The 17,208-nt window shown below is 39.2% G+C and overlaps 1 protein-coding gene across 2 annotated transcripts in view; it reads left to right on the top strand.

The window, feature by feature from the left end:
* Window positions 1-8,430, top strand: part of zbtb46 (zinc finger and BTB domain containing 46) — a 131,324-nt gene extending 122,894 nt beyond the window's left edge. Inside the window, exons 5-7 of one of the 2 annotated variants that reach the window (XM_088332755.1) lie at window positions 331-506; window positions 2,125-2,580; window positions 2,667-8,430. In XM_088332755.1, coding sequence (XP_088188881.1) covers window positions 331-506; window positions 2,125-2,544 — 596 coding nt within the window. In that variant the 3' untranslated portion in view covers window positions 2,545-2,580; window positions 2,667-8,430. Of the gene's footprint in view, window positions 1-330; window positions 507-2,124 lie in introns of both variants that reach the window. The other variant, XM_088332754.1, reaches the window with a different exon arrangement.
* Window positions 8,431-17,208: the final 8,778 nt, after the last annotated feature.

The raw sequence follows: 17,208 nt of genomic DNA on the forward strand, positions 1-17,208 counted from the left end.
CCTTTTCCCCCACCAAAGGTCCACGTCTGTGTTTAAGTGCGTGTTGCCCGTAGCAGAGACCTTGGAGTGCACCTAAATCCTGAATGTAGCGCCATCTCTTTTTTTTTTGCCGCTTTCGGCGTAGCGCGGGAACTGTTGCCAGGGCAACCGTCTCTTTGACTGGGAACAGGTTGGCCATGGGGGAGCAATGCTATGTTTATTTGTCTCCCGCCTTGCTAATTAAGTGCCGTACGTGAAAATTGATGGCTTGATTTCAAAGAGTTATATTCAAGGCTAATCCGTTTTTCCCTCTCCTCCCAACCCCCTTTTCACTCCCTTTTGTGCCTTCAGTGAATGATTTCACGGTGATCCGCAAAAAGTTCAAGTGCCCGTACTGCAGTTTTTCCGCCATGCACCAGTGCATCCTCAAGAGGCACATGCGCTCGCACACGGGCGAGCGGCCCTACCCGTGCGAGATCTGCGGCAAAAAGTTCACCAGGAGAGAACACATGAAGAGGCACACTTTGGTGAGTGACTGTGGTGCTGTATTTATTATTTTGCTTATTTATTTATTATTTTCATTGTATTAACTTTATACATATATATGTATACAAGCTGAACAACCCAGTGTTACAGCCCGTTGTTTGTTGAAATGTGTTGAAGCAATTGTATCAATTAAGGAGTGAGTTTCAATAGAAGATTTGATTTGGCTACATGGAGTGGTCAGTGGCCGGGGGGTGCAGAATCCAATTTGGCTGCCAGATGGCGTTGCAGACCCTGAAAAAGAAGACTACACTCATGCAATTTTGTTAGTATTAATTGGGGTGCCTTGAAACGAAACATAGCAAAAGTCACTTGCGGAGGCCTAAATTACAAAGATGAACATTTTTACAGAAATCGGTTCTGCCATTTAGCAGCTTAAAGGTCTCTCTCTCACACACACACACGCACACAACTTTAGATTTATAAAGTAGTTTTGATTTAGGTTATGTTTAGATAGGGCCTTGCGGTGGGTGGGTAGTTAGTGCGCAGGTCCACAGATTCCCAGTCCCAGTTACCGCAACCTCTCCCATGCAGAGTTTGCATGTGCTCACCTTGCCTGCGTGTGTTTCATCCGGGCTATCCAGCTTCCTCCCACATTCAAAAGACATGCATATCAGGTTGAGTGGCCAATCCAAATTCTCCCTGCGTTTGAATGAGCAAGGGAATTGTATGTCTCTGTGTGCCCTGGTACTCGCTGGCAACCAGTTCAGGGTGTCCCCTGCCCACTGCCAGAAGTTAGCTGAGATGGGCTCACTCAATTATCAAACTGGAACAGCAAATTGTTGAAAAAAATCACAGTGTCTTACACAATCTGACAATATCACATCGCAATATCAATGAGATTTCGGTTAATTATGCAGCCCTAATAGATAGTCATCCATTTTTTGTGTGTGGTGGTTGCGTTCCAAGAAGGACAAGTGATAGTTAAAATTTGCATAATATAAATATGTATTCATAAAATTATCAAGTACTTTATTATACATTGTAACCAAACAACAAACACTATTTACAGACTCAATCATATGTTAAACAAAGCATATGAAATACATTGTGTTTTGTATTTTTATTTTTTTTTACAAATAACTTACAGTACTATCAAATTGTAATTTTTGAATTAATCTTGTTATTGCACTTTTAATTCCAGAAAGGGGTGCAAATGATTTCAGGACACAAAGTAAACTACAAAAAATTGGCATAAAGATGCCTTCCTTTAGTTTGTCGAGAAGTCCAATTTTAAAGGCGATAGAAAGAACTGTTGGTCTTCAGCGTTTTGATGCATTCTTTTGGAGAAACTCAAAATTAAAAATGACCATTTGTAACGCAGGTACGTCAAGCAACTTTACGTATGTGTACAATTTTGATCGCAACATTATTCACACACGAGGAGACACAGTGACTGTTTAGCCAATCAGAAGGCCGAACACAATCCACAATGAGCATCTGCAAAGTAGCAAAACTGCGAAAAGTAAACTTTGGTGCAGCGAGGAATTACTGTACTCAACTCTTGGAACTATAACAACTGATACAAAACACCTATACTAATAGTACATTAAATGTGAAAAAAAGTCCTAGCTTCACACAAATTTTACCTCAACTCTGCAGGTCCACAGCAAAGACAAGAAGTACGTGTGCAAGGTGTGCAGCCGCGTCTTCATGTCGGCGGCCAGTGTGGGCATCAAACACGGATCTCGCCGCCACGGCGTCTGCGTGGACTGCTCCGGCCGTGGCATGGCGGCACTTCTGGACCATAACGGCGAAACGGGCGGCGACGTCACGCCCGAAGAGGAGCTGTACCCGGGCGAGCGTTTCCACGACGAGCAAGCCGAATGCGACGGTGAGGAGGAAATGGCGGAGGGCGAGGTGGCGGGCGACGAGCGCCCCGTCGCCCCCAAGTGGAAGGAGGCCGGCGCCGCGGCGGAATCACGGCGGAGGCAGGGCAATGATAAAGAGGAGAGCGACTCCTCGACGCAGGAAGTCCAGCCGCCCAACGGGAGCGAGAGGGACTTTGCGTGGATTTCCTAAAATCTGTCTGGGAATCTCCTGGCTCCGCCCACAACGGTAGCCACGCCCTCTTACCAGACGCACGTTTTCATTTGTGAAGGAAGACGTCCATTGCCGCTGACCTCATTTTACCTCCGATGCAGATATGCTCTCTCGGGGCCTAAGGACGCTGGGGCTTGCCGTGGAGATTGCCGTGGAAACCACAGAGGGAGTCAGTTCTGTTTTTTGTTCTCTTTGCAGGGAGCATCTCCTCACTGGACTTTTCCACCTTTTTCCAAACTATTTGCAGGCGGTCTGACGGCCGAGCATATTCCTCCGCCGCGGACATGCACTTTAACGACTTGGATCCGAGCGAGCGAGTTTGACAATTTCCAAGTTTGTAACGTGTTCCTGTACAATTCTGCGACCGCACTTACCTTTAAAGACTCAGCACGTCTTCTTGACTGTTATCGGCGTTGTTGTTTTTGATCGCCTTTCGCCTCCAATATGGAGTGTAGGGGATTAGGTGTCCTTTTCATTTCCTTTCAGTTAGCTTTTCGTCACTATGGTTGTGCAGAATACAGACAGATTCTCGAAAATGAAAGTTGTACAATCAAATGCAAACGTCCGCTTTTGTTGTTTTTTCACCTTTACCACTTCTCTCTCCTTTTTGTTTTCTTTTCTTTTTTTCAATGAGCTGGGCAGTCCATTGACTTATAATGGGAGCTGCAGTACCCGCTGCAGTCATGAAGAACGCTGTACTTAGAGAAATTACATTGAAGTCATTTGGCTCCTACTGATTTATAATGGAGCTGCAGTACCTACCGCGGCCATTAGGGACGCTGTACTTAGGGAAATTACGATGTAGTCAAATGGCTCCTATTGACACATAACAGGAGCTGCAGTACCCACCACAGCCATTAGTACTTAAGGAGATTGCATTCAAGTGAAAGGGCTCCCTTTGGCTCCCATGGGGCACATGGGTAAATGACTAAGATTTTGTAAAAAGAAGCGGGAAATGCGTGCATGACATTGTGAGTTTTTAAGGCTATTTATAATTGATTTTTTTTGTCTTGTTTGTTTGTTTTCTGATATCTTGCCTATTCAAAAGTTGCATTGTGTGTCATGCATCACAAACAGCGCATCTGTTCAAAAGGCCAAACATTGGTAACCTTTTGGTGGCCCCTTAATCAGTGTAGTTAAATTTAAATCAGACGTGTTTTGACCACCTACATTTAAGACTGGATATGATCTGAGAAAGCAAAAAGTGCCGTGTTGGATTTGCTCATCAAAAGAATTTTATTCATAATGTGTGCATGTATTGCCAAGTGCCTCAATATTAAGCGTTATTTGTGATAATTACTATTTAAGATGTGTACACGTAATTATGACCTCAGCAACATTTTAAGACAGGACCTTTACATGAAATGGCTCATTGGAATTTTGGGGTAGTTTTTTGCAGAACACAAACTCATGTTAAATGGGCAGTTTATTGCTCACCAGGACATAAGATATACCATTTTTTTTTAATCCATATCCATAAATCCATCATGATTTTTTTATGTAAAGAAGCAAGGGTGTAGGTTTGGTCTTGGAATTGGTGGGGACATAGCCATTTTTTAATTTCATATTGTTGGGAATAAAAACAATGACTGCTTGATACTTGCCAAAACTACACCCTTGTCAAGAAGATGTCTGGTCAAGCCAACACTTAAAGGGACAATATGTATTATTTGACCCATAGATGAATTGTACTGTGTAAAGAAGGGGTCACAAACCTTTTGTAAAACGAAGAGCTACTTTTATGCAACTGATAAGCGCAAAGGGACACCAGTTTGATATATATTTTTAAAACAACAAGCTCATATTATTACTCTGTGGTTAGTGTGTTACTATTATTATAACTAGGTGATAGTTATTAGAAGTAGGGTTAGAATGGGCTAAAATACACTAAAATGACATTTAATTAACAATCACAACGATGCATCACTGGTGAGATATTTTTGGTAAGTGTCCACAGCCTACTCAGGTGTTCTTAGGGGGCTACCTGGTGCCCACGGGCACCACGTTGGTGACCTCTGTGTTAGAGCAATCAAAAACAAGTGCTTAAAAGTACAGAAAAGAATACAAACCACGAAGACTCAAAATGACCAAACCGCACCATTATTCTTCTCATTTATTTGACCAGCCTTTCTTAAGGTTTTTGTTGTTTGGGGTATCCGTAGTAACAAGATGGCTGGAAATTGTTATTTTAAAAAAATGCAGATTTTTTTTTACCTATGATTAGTTTTTAAAATCCACACACGTATCATAGTTTTTGTATTTTTGCTTATTTTTTCAAATGTATTTATTTATTTTTTTTATGTCTTGGAGGCGCTAAATATTACACAATGTCCCTTTAAACAAAAAAAAACTGTTTTTAATACAATATCCCCAACTTCCCTAAATTACTTATGCCGACATGTTGCGGCGTTTTGCCATGGATACATCCTTACCTCACGCGTGTGGGGCGAAATCGTTTTTTGCTATGACATTCACATATGTTTTATCGCTTTTCTGGAAGATTGTTTCAAATATTTGTATTATTTACGATATATGTTCACGGAGCCACCTTCACAAAACGATTACAAGTCTGATGAGGATGATCACAACACTGATGACTGTGTTTGATGCTACTATTATTCATCATTCATTTTATCATGGTAAATATCATAGTGCCGGATGCTAAGCTTGTTATTTTGAGTTAGGGGTGTTTTATAAACTAGTTTTGGGGGAAAAAATCCACAAAATAATCAAAAAAGAGCTTTTTGTACTTTGCCTTGACGTGGTCGAAAAGTCATAGGGGCTTTCCCCAACTTTTTATCGTGCAAGTTGACGCTTTTTCTGTCGTATTTGCATTATATATTTTTTTCAATTACCGCGGGGAAACACTGTTTACTGTTAACAGCATACCGCACATGCTTTTTTGTGTGTGCTTGTATGTTTTTTGCATCACAAATGTAAACTAATTGGTGAAGATTGAACCAAAAACATTTTATTACCTTGCATACAGAAAGAAGTGCTTTTGTTCCCCAGAGCGTGCGTGTGTGCTTTTGGAACTATTTAGTGTGCTTTTGTTGTTGTTCTTTTTGTTACGCTTTTATGAAGCGCTCGCGTTCGTGGTTGCCATAGCGACGTCACTCCACAGTGCGGCCGACGGGGTTAAACAATCAAGGGAATGGGGGCGGCACTTTTGGAGCACTTTTCTGGCTTTGGGTTCGGGTTTGCCTCTTTTCCAATGGAAACGAGCGGATTTTAATGAATGTTCACGGTACGCCGTAGTATCGTGTGTGAGGCCCGATCTTGCCATATGTAGAAATACAGATACAAATGATAAACAAATACTTACAAATATATGCCATATAGATAAATGAACACATAAATTAATCGCGTAAAAAAGGCTTGGTGAACCTACGGTCGGCAGGACGTATCCAGCCTATTTAGTATGCAGAAGCAGGTCTCGAGGTAAGGGGTCAGGGACATCTTTTCATCAGTACATTCGGCTCGAAGACAATGTCAGACTAGGCACATTTTCTCCATGTAATTTCATCTTTGACGTGAGCATAGCCTATTGTAGTGCATGTGAAGCATGTGAAACAACGCTGACATCCCTCAAGGTACAGTCCAGTATACTTAGGCCACATTTCTGACTACAGTTTACAGTCAAGATGTCACACCAACATACTGTTTTGGCTATACATTGGTAAGGAATCCTTTATATGGAAGCTCATTGAATAATGTATGTTTACTGAAGAGAGACTTTATGATTAAAAATTACAAAAAACTGTAAACACCCCAAGACGCCAGGAAAGCAACCAGAGCAATTTGAATGGGTAAGCGATAGAGATGAGTGGAGCTAGAGCTAAGATCTTCGGCGCCAAAGTAAAAACTTGAATTGAGGGACTGAGCCCGAAGTATACCCCGCTGCTGCACCTCAACACTACGTACTTTTGACGAAATTTTTGGTTTGAACTATTTTATTGACACTATTAACTGCAAATAAACAATGTGAGGTTTGAACATTTTTTCTCGACAATCTTAACATCAATTAAGCATATTCACAATTTCGTTATATCTGACAATATGACGTTTTAACAATTTTGAAAATCACTAAGTTTTGTGCAGGCTTGGGGAGTAACGGAATACATGGAACGGCAAAAATGATGTCGGCAAGCTGTTTGGATTTATTTTCATTTTGTTTCTGTCGCATTTTACGTTAGTTTTGCCGGAGATCAAAGAGATCAAAGCCAGGAGAGAAAGCTTACCACGTGTTGTGAGTCATAATTTTATTCATATTTAGATTATTTTGTCTTTTATTAGCATATTTGGTATTGGAGTAATCCAAAAGTAATTGAAAGTAATGAAGTTAAAGTAACCCTACCCAACCCTGGGAATGAAGTAGGTCATTTATGTGTTCATAGCATATATTTGTAGGTCTATATTGATGTTTACAATTATTCCTCAAGCGTGTGACCCATGCACCCATGCACCCTTCAACCTCAATCTCTTCTTCTACATTCTGGGTCAGGAAAACGTTCGCCATCCACCTCTTTAAAGTATGTGCCTCGATAATTATGATTATTCAGCGGGATGGGGCGAAGGAAAAAAAAATCTTGAGAAAAGAAGTAGTGCGTAATTTTTGGGAGGGGGGGATTCACACCATTGCGTCTTCTCGAGTGTTCACGTACAACTCTCAGGGTTCGTACGTGTGCTAGAAATCCTTGAAAATGCTTGAATTTCAATGTTGTATTTTCAATGAATGAAAAGTGCTTGAGTTTTGGGTGAAGAGCTTGTAAATTATTGAAATTGTTGCCATGTTTCTCAACAAGTCTGTCCCTGGTGGTTGGGTTTGCCATTGCATTTCTTTTTCCCTCGCGATAAATGGCACCTGGTTTTAGTTTGTATGGCAATGTCCTATGAAGCATCATCGCACTATGAAATGTGTATGAGTGCAAGGCGTATTGTTTAAGGACATTTATTGTGGGCCATCCAAAACAAATAAGGGAGCTTTTCCCCGTGGTAAATTTTAATGGGATGAACATCCTGCAACTGAAAATGTAAGCTACATTTTACATTTTTACACAACACCCATATGGGGAGAGATACGTCTCAAAAACAAATATTTTCTCAAGATCTAAAAATCATGTCTTGATGAATGCACACGCAGGATTAAGAATCGCATATGTAAATTGGAGATATATTTGTGGCTCTGCAAAATATACCATTAACATTTTTATTTGTATTTTAATGCTGAATTTGGAAAATCGCATTTGAAGGGCCTTAAAAAGTGCTTGAATTCGGCCATGAAAAAGGTGTTCGAACCCTGAACTCTCATTCGGCGCAATGCAAAAGAAAGAAAAGGATTATGAGTAATTTCTTGGATCCATTCCGCTTGATTCAACGTGCAAATCATGAAGCCATAGATATGGGTCTATTTATAGTATATTTCAAAGTTTCCGCTTTTTACTTTGGAGTTTGTTCTTCTATTGAGAGTGATGTGTGTATACCTTGCGATATATGAATTTATATGACTACGATATTTATTTTCCTCAACTTTAAGAGGGTTTTTGATTTGTACAAGGTCGCCCTTGAAGCTTGAGTTTTGCTTCGAAAGGGTTGTTGTTGTTCAATATGAAACAAAACCTGTGTTTGTAACAAAATGTGTTTAAATAATCAAAATTCATCGATTCGTCATGTTTATTATTTTTTATTATTTTTGGTGGGGAGAATGTGCTCTTGTGCAAATTGTTCCGATCACTCTTTTTATTTTTTTCAGTCAGCCTCTGTTTTATGATGTTGGCAAGCTTACCTTTTGTTTAGTGGAAGAATTAGCTTGATTATTATTTGCAGAAATCAATCAGTCTCAATAAATTTTGAAATTGCTGCTGTAAACAACGAAGTGCCGTTTTTTCCCCCCAAGCACTAACATCTTTCCATCAGAAGAGGGCAGCAAAGTCAAGCCAACCACTTTAAAACTTAATAAAAATAGAAACCGGTAGTTGTACTCAAAAATGGCAAAGGTTTATTGTATTTTAAATAATTTATACAATTTTTATAAAGACTAATTTAATTAAATAAAATATCAAAGCTAGCAAAAACTAGATTTGCTTTGCTAGTATTCAAAAAATTGAAGAAATTTTGCCCCTGACCACCCTAGAATTTCCCTTTGGATTTAACCGTACAATTAGTCATTTTCAGCGTCATACTTGCATTTTTATGATGAAAAATGGTTATCCGGATCTAACTGATGAGCCAGTTCTAAAGGATTATAGTCTGTGCGCTCAAAACATCCCAGTTCCGGTAGCTCTTGGTCAAATATATTTTGATTAAGTCCTATTTCACTATCTGACATGAATTAGTTTTGTATAGATATCATTACATTAGTTTACCCTCACTTCCTAGTTACTGTACACTCTTTGACTCACTTACACTATTATTCATATTAAATCAGTTCCCGGATTACCAATACATTAGCTAGTTCAGTGGGTCTATTAAATTTTGTATATATTATACAGTTTCTAACCCACGCGTCCTATATTTTATTTTGTTTTCTTGCTTTTTTAGCTATGTCACAATTTATTTTGATAAAGTGATCATTAAGATAAACATCATTATCAATAATAATCAATGACAACGGTGAGGTTTCTCCATCAATATTATGGGAGGGAGGGAAAGCTGTAATAAGGGGGGAAATAATTGAAATATCTTCCCGACTGAAACAAACCCGATTAAAGAACCAAAAGGAATTGGAGGATAAGATTAAGGAACTAGAAGAAGAACATAAAAAACAACAAATGAATCTAGATTACAGGTATTAAAAACAACCAGAAGCAAATTAGATGAACTTTTGACAAATAAGGCAGAAGGGGCTTTGCGTTTTGTGAACCAGAGATATTATGAAATGGGCAATAGAGCCAGTCGATTGCTAGCCTTCCAACTTAAAAAGGCCCAAACAGATAGGATGTTTTATTTGTGGTATAATTCTATCTCTGAACAAGGTTTAGTAAAATCCAAAGGTATTGCAGAAGCATTTGCAGATTATTATAAAGATTTATACAATGACTCAGAAAGTGACTTGGATAACTACACGGCACGAAACTGGGAAAACTACATTTACCAACACTAACAGGGGGGATACATTAGAAATTGTTCGCCCCATTACAAAACAGGAAATACAAGATACAATAAATAACTTAAAAATAAATAAATCACCAGGAACGGGGTGTTCTACAAAATCTTTAAGGAAGAATTAACACCAGTGCTGCGTAAAGTATTTAACTATGCGCTAACAAAAGGAGATCCCCCCAAATCATGGTCAGAAGCCATCATAACAGTCTTGCACAAAGAAAGAAAAGACCCAATATTGTGTGAAAGCTATAGACCAGTTAGTTTACTGTGTAACGATCTACAAATTCTTACAAGCATACTGGCAAAAGTAATGCAGAAATTCATAGAGGAATTAATTAAAAATGATCAGGGTAATTCCAGGAAGGCAGGGTGCAAACAATATTAGGAGGATACTAAACATAATTACAAGCACAATATCTAAGACCCAACCCTCAATGTTACTAAGCGTGGATGCACAAAAAGCTTTCGATAGGGTGAAATGGAGCTTCTTACATCAAACACTTATAGCTTTTGGCTTCCCTCAAAAATGTGTAGAATGGATGAAAATAATCTATAAAAATCCTAAATCTCGTTTTAGAGTAAATGGTCACTGCTCAGATTTCTTCGATATCAAAAGAGGAGTCCGGCAAGGGGACTGCTTAAGTCCACTCTTGTTTGCAATAAGTATAGAACCACTCGCGGAATCAATAAGACAAAATGAGCAAATACGGGGGATATTAAATGAAGGAGGAACAGAACATAAAAAATCATTGTTTGCAGATGACCTGTTGGTAATGCTGAAAGAACCTTGGTTATCAATACCACCACTGTTGGAGAACCTTAAAATATATGGAGAAGTAGCTGGGTATTTAAATAATGAGAGCAATTCAGTAGCAATGATGATATTGGGAAAATGTCCAACAGATGTGATTGAAAGATTTGATTTCAAATGGACAAATAAAGAGTTTAAATATTTGGGGGTGACTATTGCACCACATTCCACACAGCTGTTTGATGCAAATTATGGAATGTTGATAAAGGAAATAAGGAAAGATTTGGAAAGATGGGAAATTTTGCCCTTTAGCCTTATCGGAAGGATAGAAACAATTAGAATGAACATATTACCAAGACTATTCTTTCTGTTTCAATCTCTTCCTATTCTGATCCCGGCATCTACATTTAAAATGTTAAATAAATTGATATAACAAAATTCCTGTGACAAAACAAGAAACCTAGAATAAAATACAAAACCCTGTTAGCTTCTAAAGAAAAAGGGGGCCTAGACCTACCCAATATTAAATATTACTATTGGGCAGCTCAAATTAAAGTACTTATTTTGTGGATTACTACAGACAAAGATACGATATGGGTGGACATGGAGAAGCGATCTTGTCCAAATATGCCTGTGAAATCGTTACCATACATATCAGTCACAAGGTGGAAGAAATGAAAAATCCAAAATGAATGGATTGAGGGAACTATTAAAACTTGGTCAACAATAATAAAAAAAAATACATCAAGATCTGTGAATAGGGCTACAAAAATAGCGAAAAACCCAGACATTAAACCTGGGGTTATGAAAGTAGGATTTGAAAAATGGGCCCAAAAAGGATTGATGTTGATTACCCAAGTATTCGAAGGACAGGCGATGAAATCATTCGAACAACTCCAACAAGAATTTGACCTACCTAGAAATTATTTTTACAAATATTTGCAACTAAGGCATTACTTCCAGAAACATGATGAATGGGGGAAAATATGTAAGGAGCCAACTAAAGTTGAGGAATTATTAATATCATATTCAAAAGGACAATCAATAAAGGGGGTTATATCAAAACTATATAAAGCTCTGAGAATGGATCTCAGTAATGATGACTTGTTGGCTGGGAGTTGCGGTTGGACACAATGGCCTATGTATTAGGAATTTTGCCAGAAGAATTACTGTCTGGTCAACAGAAATATATACTAGGTTATGCTTCTGGTAGCAAAAGAGATGATCACAGTGTCCTGGCTGAAACCACAACCTCCTGACATAAAACAATGGAGAGACAAATTAAAGCAAATGTACATTATGGAAAAAATCACGGCAAGACTTCAACTGAAACTCGATCAATTCGATATAGATAGATAGATAGATAGATACTTTATTCATCCCCTAAGGGAAATTCACATAAGATGGAAGCCTATCACACAAATTTTACTTGATGTCTAAACACCCCCCAGCATCCCCCCCACCCATTTTTATTTTATTGATTGTATCGATTTTACTTTTTTTTTTCTGTTGTTCCTTCTGTTATTTATGGGTGTGTCAAGTGTATATGTTTTGTGTTTGTGTTGATGTAGATAGATACTTTATTCATCCCCGTAGGGAAATTCACACTTCCAGCAGTCTACCCCGTTGTTTATTATCAGATTAACATGATGCCCTAGGGGTGCTTGTAGCGGAGTAGATGACGTCACGCCAGTCCAATAGTTCGACATCCCTGCGGCAGATGGAAGACTTTTCTTTGTGAAAATCCAGGGATACACCACCTCGTGTTAGCAAGTCCGCCTCCTCTCCGATTTCCCCCCGGCTTTTGTGTCTCTGTTTAGCGGCGTTGAAGCCGGAATAGCTCCGGGTGGCTACACGTTAGCGTCCGGAATGCTAAACGTGAGCCACGTTTCCGCAAAACACAGCAACTGCGCTCCCTGTGCGCTTCGATGTTTTCCACCAGCACTCGATGATCTTATTTGGTCGTGAGTTCGCATTTACCATGATTACGGATGGTACCGAACTTATAACGCCGCTAGCCACGATAGGCCCCTTCATCACGCCGGCACGAGAATTCTTCAGGGCAAGGAGTTGAAATTCCTTGAATACACACATTTTTTGTGCGCTAAAACCCATGTCCCATAGGACAGAAGTAATCCATAGTGCAGTTGTCAAAACGGGAAGAAAAAACACCGAAGATAGGAGCAGACAATAAAACAATAGGGCAGCTGCTGGAAAAGGCAGCCGCTCGTGTAAGAAATAAAAAGATAAACATTATTACCTTTGAGTTTTCTTCCCTGCTTCATCAATTAGACTTTGTTCTTCCTGTTGGGAAATCTTAAGATCACTTGCTGGGATACTCTTTTGTTTCATTGGTAGATAGTGGCAAGCTCTGATGTTGTCCATTTTCAGTTTGATGTTTTAAAGGATTCAATTGTAGATTTGGCTTTATGTGTAGGGCTGTTGTGCTGTCAGAAGGTGAATTTGCGCCCAATTTGCAGCTCTCTTGCAGACTAAAATATTTCCTGCCAGAATCCTCCTACATTTGGCTCCATCCATCTTCCCATACACTTACAATTGTCCTAGTCCCTGCTGAAGAAAAGCAACTCCAGAGCATGATGCTGCCACCACCATGTTAGACAGTGGGTAATGTGTTTTTAGAGTGATGTGCATAGTTCCTTCTACACCAAAACATTCAGCTCAAAAAGTTAAATTATGGTATTTTATGATCAGAGCACCATGTTCACATGTTATCTGTGTCTCTGAACTGGCTTCTTGCAAACCTCAAACAGGCCTTTTAATGGTCTTAATTTCAGTTTGTTTGGGCCGAATGTTTAGAGGGGCGGTATGCAGTAGTTTTATGCTCATTCCATGATTATATTATCGTTTGTACAGTGTTTGGGGAGATGAGTAAATGTTGCAAAATCATCTTGTGTCCCATCCCTGCTCTTATTACAGACCTGCCTGGTGTGTTATTTGGTCTTCATAATTCTGTCTGTTTCGGTGTATTTAAACTATTGGCATAACTAGCCTGTTTTAAGGAGTGCTCAAGCACCCGCAAACGCAAGCCCAGCTCCACCAAAAATGTTAGCATTTTTAAAACTCTTATTTTATTTCATAAAGGACAGGATAGGCTTAAATATGATGAAAAACACTAGATTTAAAAAATAAAATGCGATACTCCACTGCCTTGAAATGGTTCAGTCCATTTGATTCCTAGTACCGCTGTCGCCCCTCTCCTCTTTTGCTCGGATAGGGTCACTTGCAACCTAGCGGCAGAGTCTGCTGAGGCTCCAGTAAGAGTATGTTGAACAACTATTTTACCTTCTCATACCATGACTTTGTCATCATCAACAGCTATTAGTCCTTATTTTGGCTGCATTCAATTGAATGCAACAATGATGAGCCTAGATTAATTAAATGGTCCTAAATCACTAAGCGAAATGAAAAGATAAATAAAGAGAGCCAGACAAACTAAAATAGCCCTTGATCTCAACTGAAACTTAATGACACACTGACACACTCATTTAAGCACATTGGATCATTCAGAAATCATTAGAGAATTTCTGGAGTCAGTTGGCTGAACTGAGAGAGCAGGGGGGGCAATCTTTTTGAAACACCTACATTCCGGGTTTTTTTTCCCCTTGTAAATACATTATAAAATGTTGAAAATTATGGTTGCATCTTATGATTGTGTCTCACATGTTGTTGATTCATAGAAAATATTTTCAGTTTTTTTAGCATTAACTCTGAAGCCTGATATGTGGCAAAATGACAAAAAGTTCTCGGGAGGGCAATACTTTTGCTAGGCACTGCATATTATAATAACTTATATTAAATTATATTGTATTATCAGAACATTTTCTTTCGGTGGACCAGATGAAAAAGTCCAGCTAAGAGACTAGGTGCAGCCACACGTGGTCTCTAAGCCACAATGTCAATGATACAGTCAAAAGCAACATGCCAAAAATCACAAGGAGAGGCGGGATAAACATTTCGGCAGGTACAACAACCAAAAACAACCTTTATTTTTGTTGGTTTTACATTCAACAGGTTTTCCTTTTTCCCTCCCCTCGTCCTCAAAGCTACAACAGAAAGCACAAGTCAAATCACAAACGGTGTTTGCAATAGTGCGTCATACTGCGTCTGGTGAATAAGAAGGAAAGCAGCTGTAAAAATGGCATTTTGTCAAAGATAAAACTTCTCGACTGTTTTGAAGAAATAAATTCAGGCGGCGGATATTTCGATATTCATGTGACAGGGTATCAGAAAAACAAACAGTCTTGACGCATAATCGGCATTCTTGAGCTGACTAAGAGACTCACACTTAAAATGTTATATTCTTTTATGTCAACGGAAAGTGGCAAAATGGCGGCTGTCATACATGCACGAAAACGGGCGGATATTGCTCCACAAACACAAATCGGAATTTTGTTTCGAGATAAGTGCTTGAGCATACTTCATCTTGTTGGCACTACTTGTAGTGCCAAACTTTATGTCCTTGGATCGTTCAAAACAGGTGATTACTGTAAATTCCGGACTACAGAGTGCACCTAATTAAAAAAAAATTGAGGAAGAAAACTTTGTTTCTGTACAAGCTGCACCAGATTTTTAGCTGCAGGCTTAAACAACCAGCAAAATGAACTCATACATGTCGATTTCTTATGTTTGTAAAAAAATAAAATAAAAAGGGAAATGTCTAATGCAGAAAAGTAACAGATTGTGCCGCAATTAAGGCAGTTGTTTGTGGAAGAAATGAAAAGCTGCGTCATTGCTGTCATGGACTTTCTGGACAATTTTCAACATGTTACCTATTGTTCTCTTGTATTGACGTTCACGATGTTTGTGTACAGTTACTTAATGCTAAATCTATTCGATGCAGGACATCCTGGAAGGGGGATTACCACTTGTAAGGCCCCTTCTCAAGGTTTCTTTTTTCCTCACGCTAAGGTTTTGAGTTTTTCCTTGCCCGCATGTTGGTTTGAGATCAGGCGATGGTGCAATTGTAATCCTGAGCAGTCCTTTGAGATATCTTGTGATTACGGGCAATGCAAACAAATGTGACTTGACTTGAGTGTGTCCGCAGGTGCCAACCTTAATCAAACAGCACAGCAGTCGAAATTAATTCATCTGGCATTAACATAAATGGAGGAGTGCAACAGAAACATAGATGCTAGGAAACATTACAATAAGTAATGTAGGCTGAATATTTTAGTGTGGCAGCAGGTGATTAATTATTAAGTATATTCTCCCTATTGGGCCGAAAACTGTTATGTCAAATTAGGCTGATATCAAACCAATAACTGTCAGCCCGATTTTTATTGTGTACCCCTCCTTAGTAAGTAACTTGTGTCGGCTGGTATAATGATTTTTATTTAGTAGTACCAATACTTGGTATCCTCTCTATCACGTTGTCACGTGCACCAGGGATGGAGGAGCTTAAAATCAGTCGCATGGCACAGCAAGTGTACAGGCTATTGTGATTACACAGGTTTTTGAATTTTAGTCAGTACAGTACAATTAAGTTTTGTATTGAGGATATTTTTGTCATACTCCTGCATAGAGGTTGATTCCAATTTAATTAATATTGACTGTCGTCTGCAAACGAGTGTCTCAATTGTGGCACAATGTGTTACTTTTCTGTGCTCGACATTTCACCGCTGATTATTTTACAACGTAAGAAATGGAGATCAAAGTTCATTTCTATGGCTGTTTAAGTCTGCGGCTTAAAATGCGATATGACTATAGTAGAAAGAGTTGAGTGTCTTCCTTAAATGTGCACATACAGATTTTACTCAGGTGCGCTCCGGAGTCTGGAATTTACGGCAGTCGTCTCAATTCTCCTGAAGGAAGAAAAAATTGAAAAAATGCTTGGAAAAATAGATGCATCAAATAAAGAAATGTTTCGACTTCACTTCTGCTTTAAGAAGTTCACAACAGTTTCTCAGATCAACATGAAATAAAAAACATTCAGAGCATCTGTGCTGTTAAAAAAACATTTCAAACATTTCCTTTTAATACAAGAAACAACAATATATGAAAAAGCGCCATGTTTTGCCTGATGCCGTGAATGTACATAAACAAGTCCTGAAGTTGTAATTCCATCTGCTTGTGTGTCCGCTAACGCCGAGCGACGCCTGCCTTTAGTTTACTGTGTTTAAGTGTAAATGCATCGCCGTTGGCGAAAGGTAAGCTAGATGGCCGCGATCACGGTCTCGATGGTTAGTGCAACAAGAAACGGGGCGCTTGACGTGCAGTAGCTACACGAGCTGATTGAGGAAATGGGTTTGCAGGTGTTGTGTGAAAAAAAAAAAAATCACACCTGGGTTCACGAACTCCCAAAGCCCGTCTCGGAATGCGCGGATCAGCCGGATACGCGGAAGTGCAAACGCCACGTCATCCAAGGGTGTCCAAAATCCTTGAGGTGGCTTTAACAATAGTGATGTGTTTCTCCCAACATAACGGCTCTATGAACTGAACAACAGGAGTCGACTCCCCACCAATCAGGAGCCGGGTTCCTTCTAGGCCAGGGGTCCTAAACATTTTTGACCCGAAAAGCCATAATAGCTAAATCTTTGGATTTTTTTCCAGGAGAGAGCCATACCATATATTTTACGACAAAATTCAGCAAAACCGCCAAACCCGCTCTCCGGACAAAAACTAATTTTTTTTAAGCGCATTTAATTTTCTGTTTGATGGTTTGATCAAATGTATGATAAAATATTAACAATACAGGGGCCTTTTTCCCATATTAACAAGTTCACCACTTTAAACTTGTCTCCCTCCTCCAGTTTCATAGGATAATTGTT

This window comes from Urocampus carinirostris, chromosome 3 (assembly GCF_059441175.1).
Source record: "Urocampus carinirostris isolate Australia breed hairy pipefish chromosome 3, RoL_Ucar_1.0, whole genome shotgun sequence".
NCBI lineage: Eukaryota > Metazoa > Chordata > Actinopteri > Syngnathiformes > Syngnathidae > Urocampus > Urocampus carinirostris.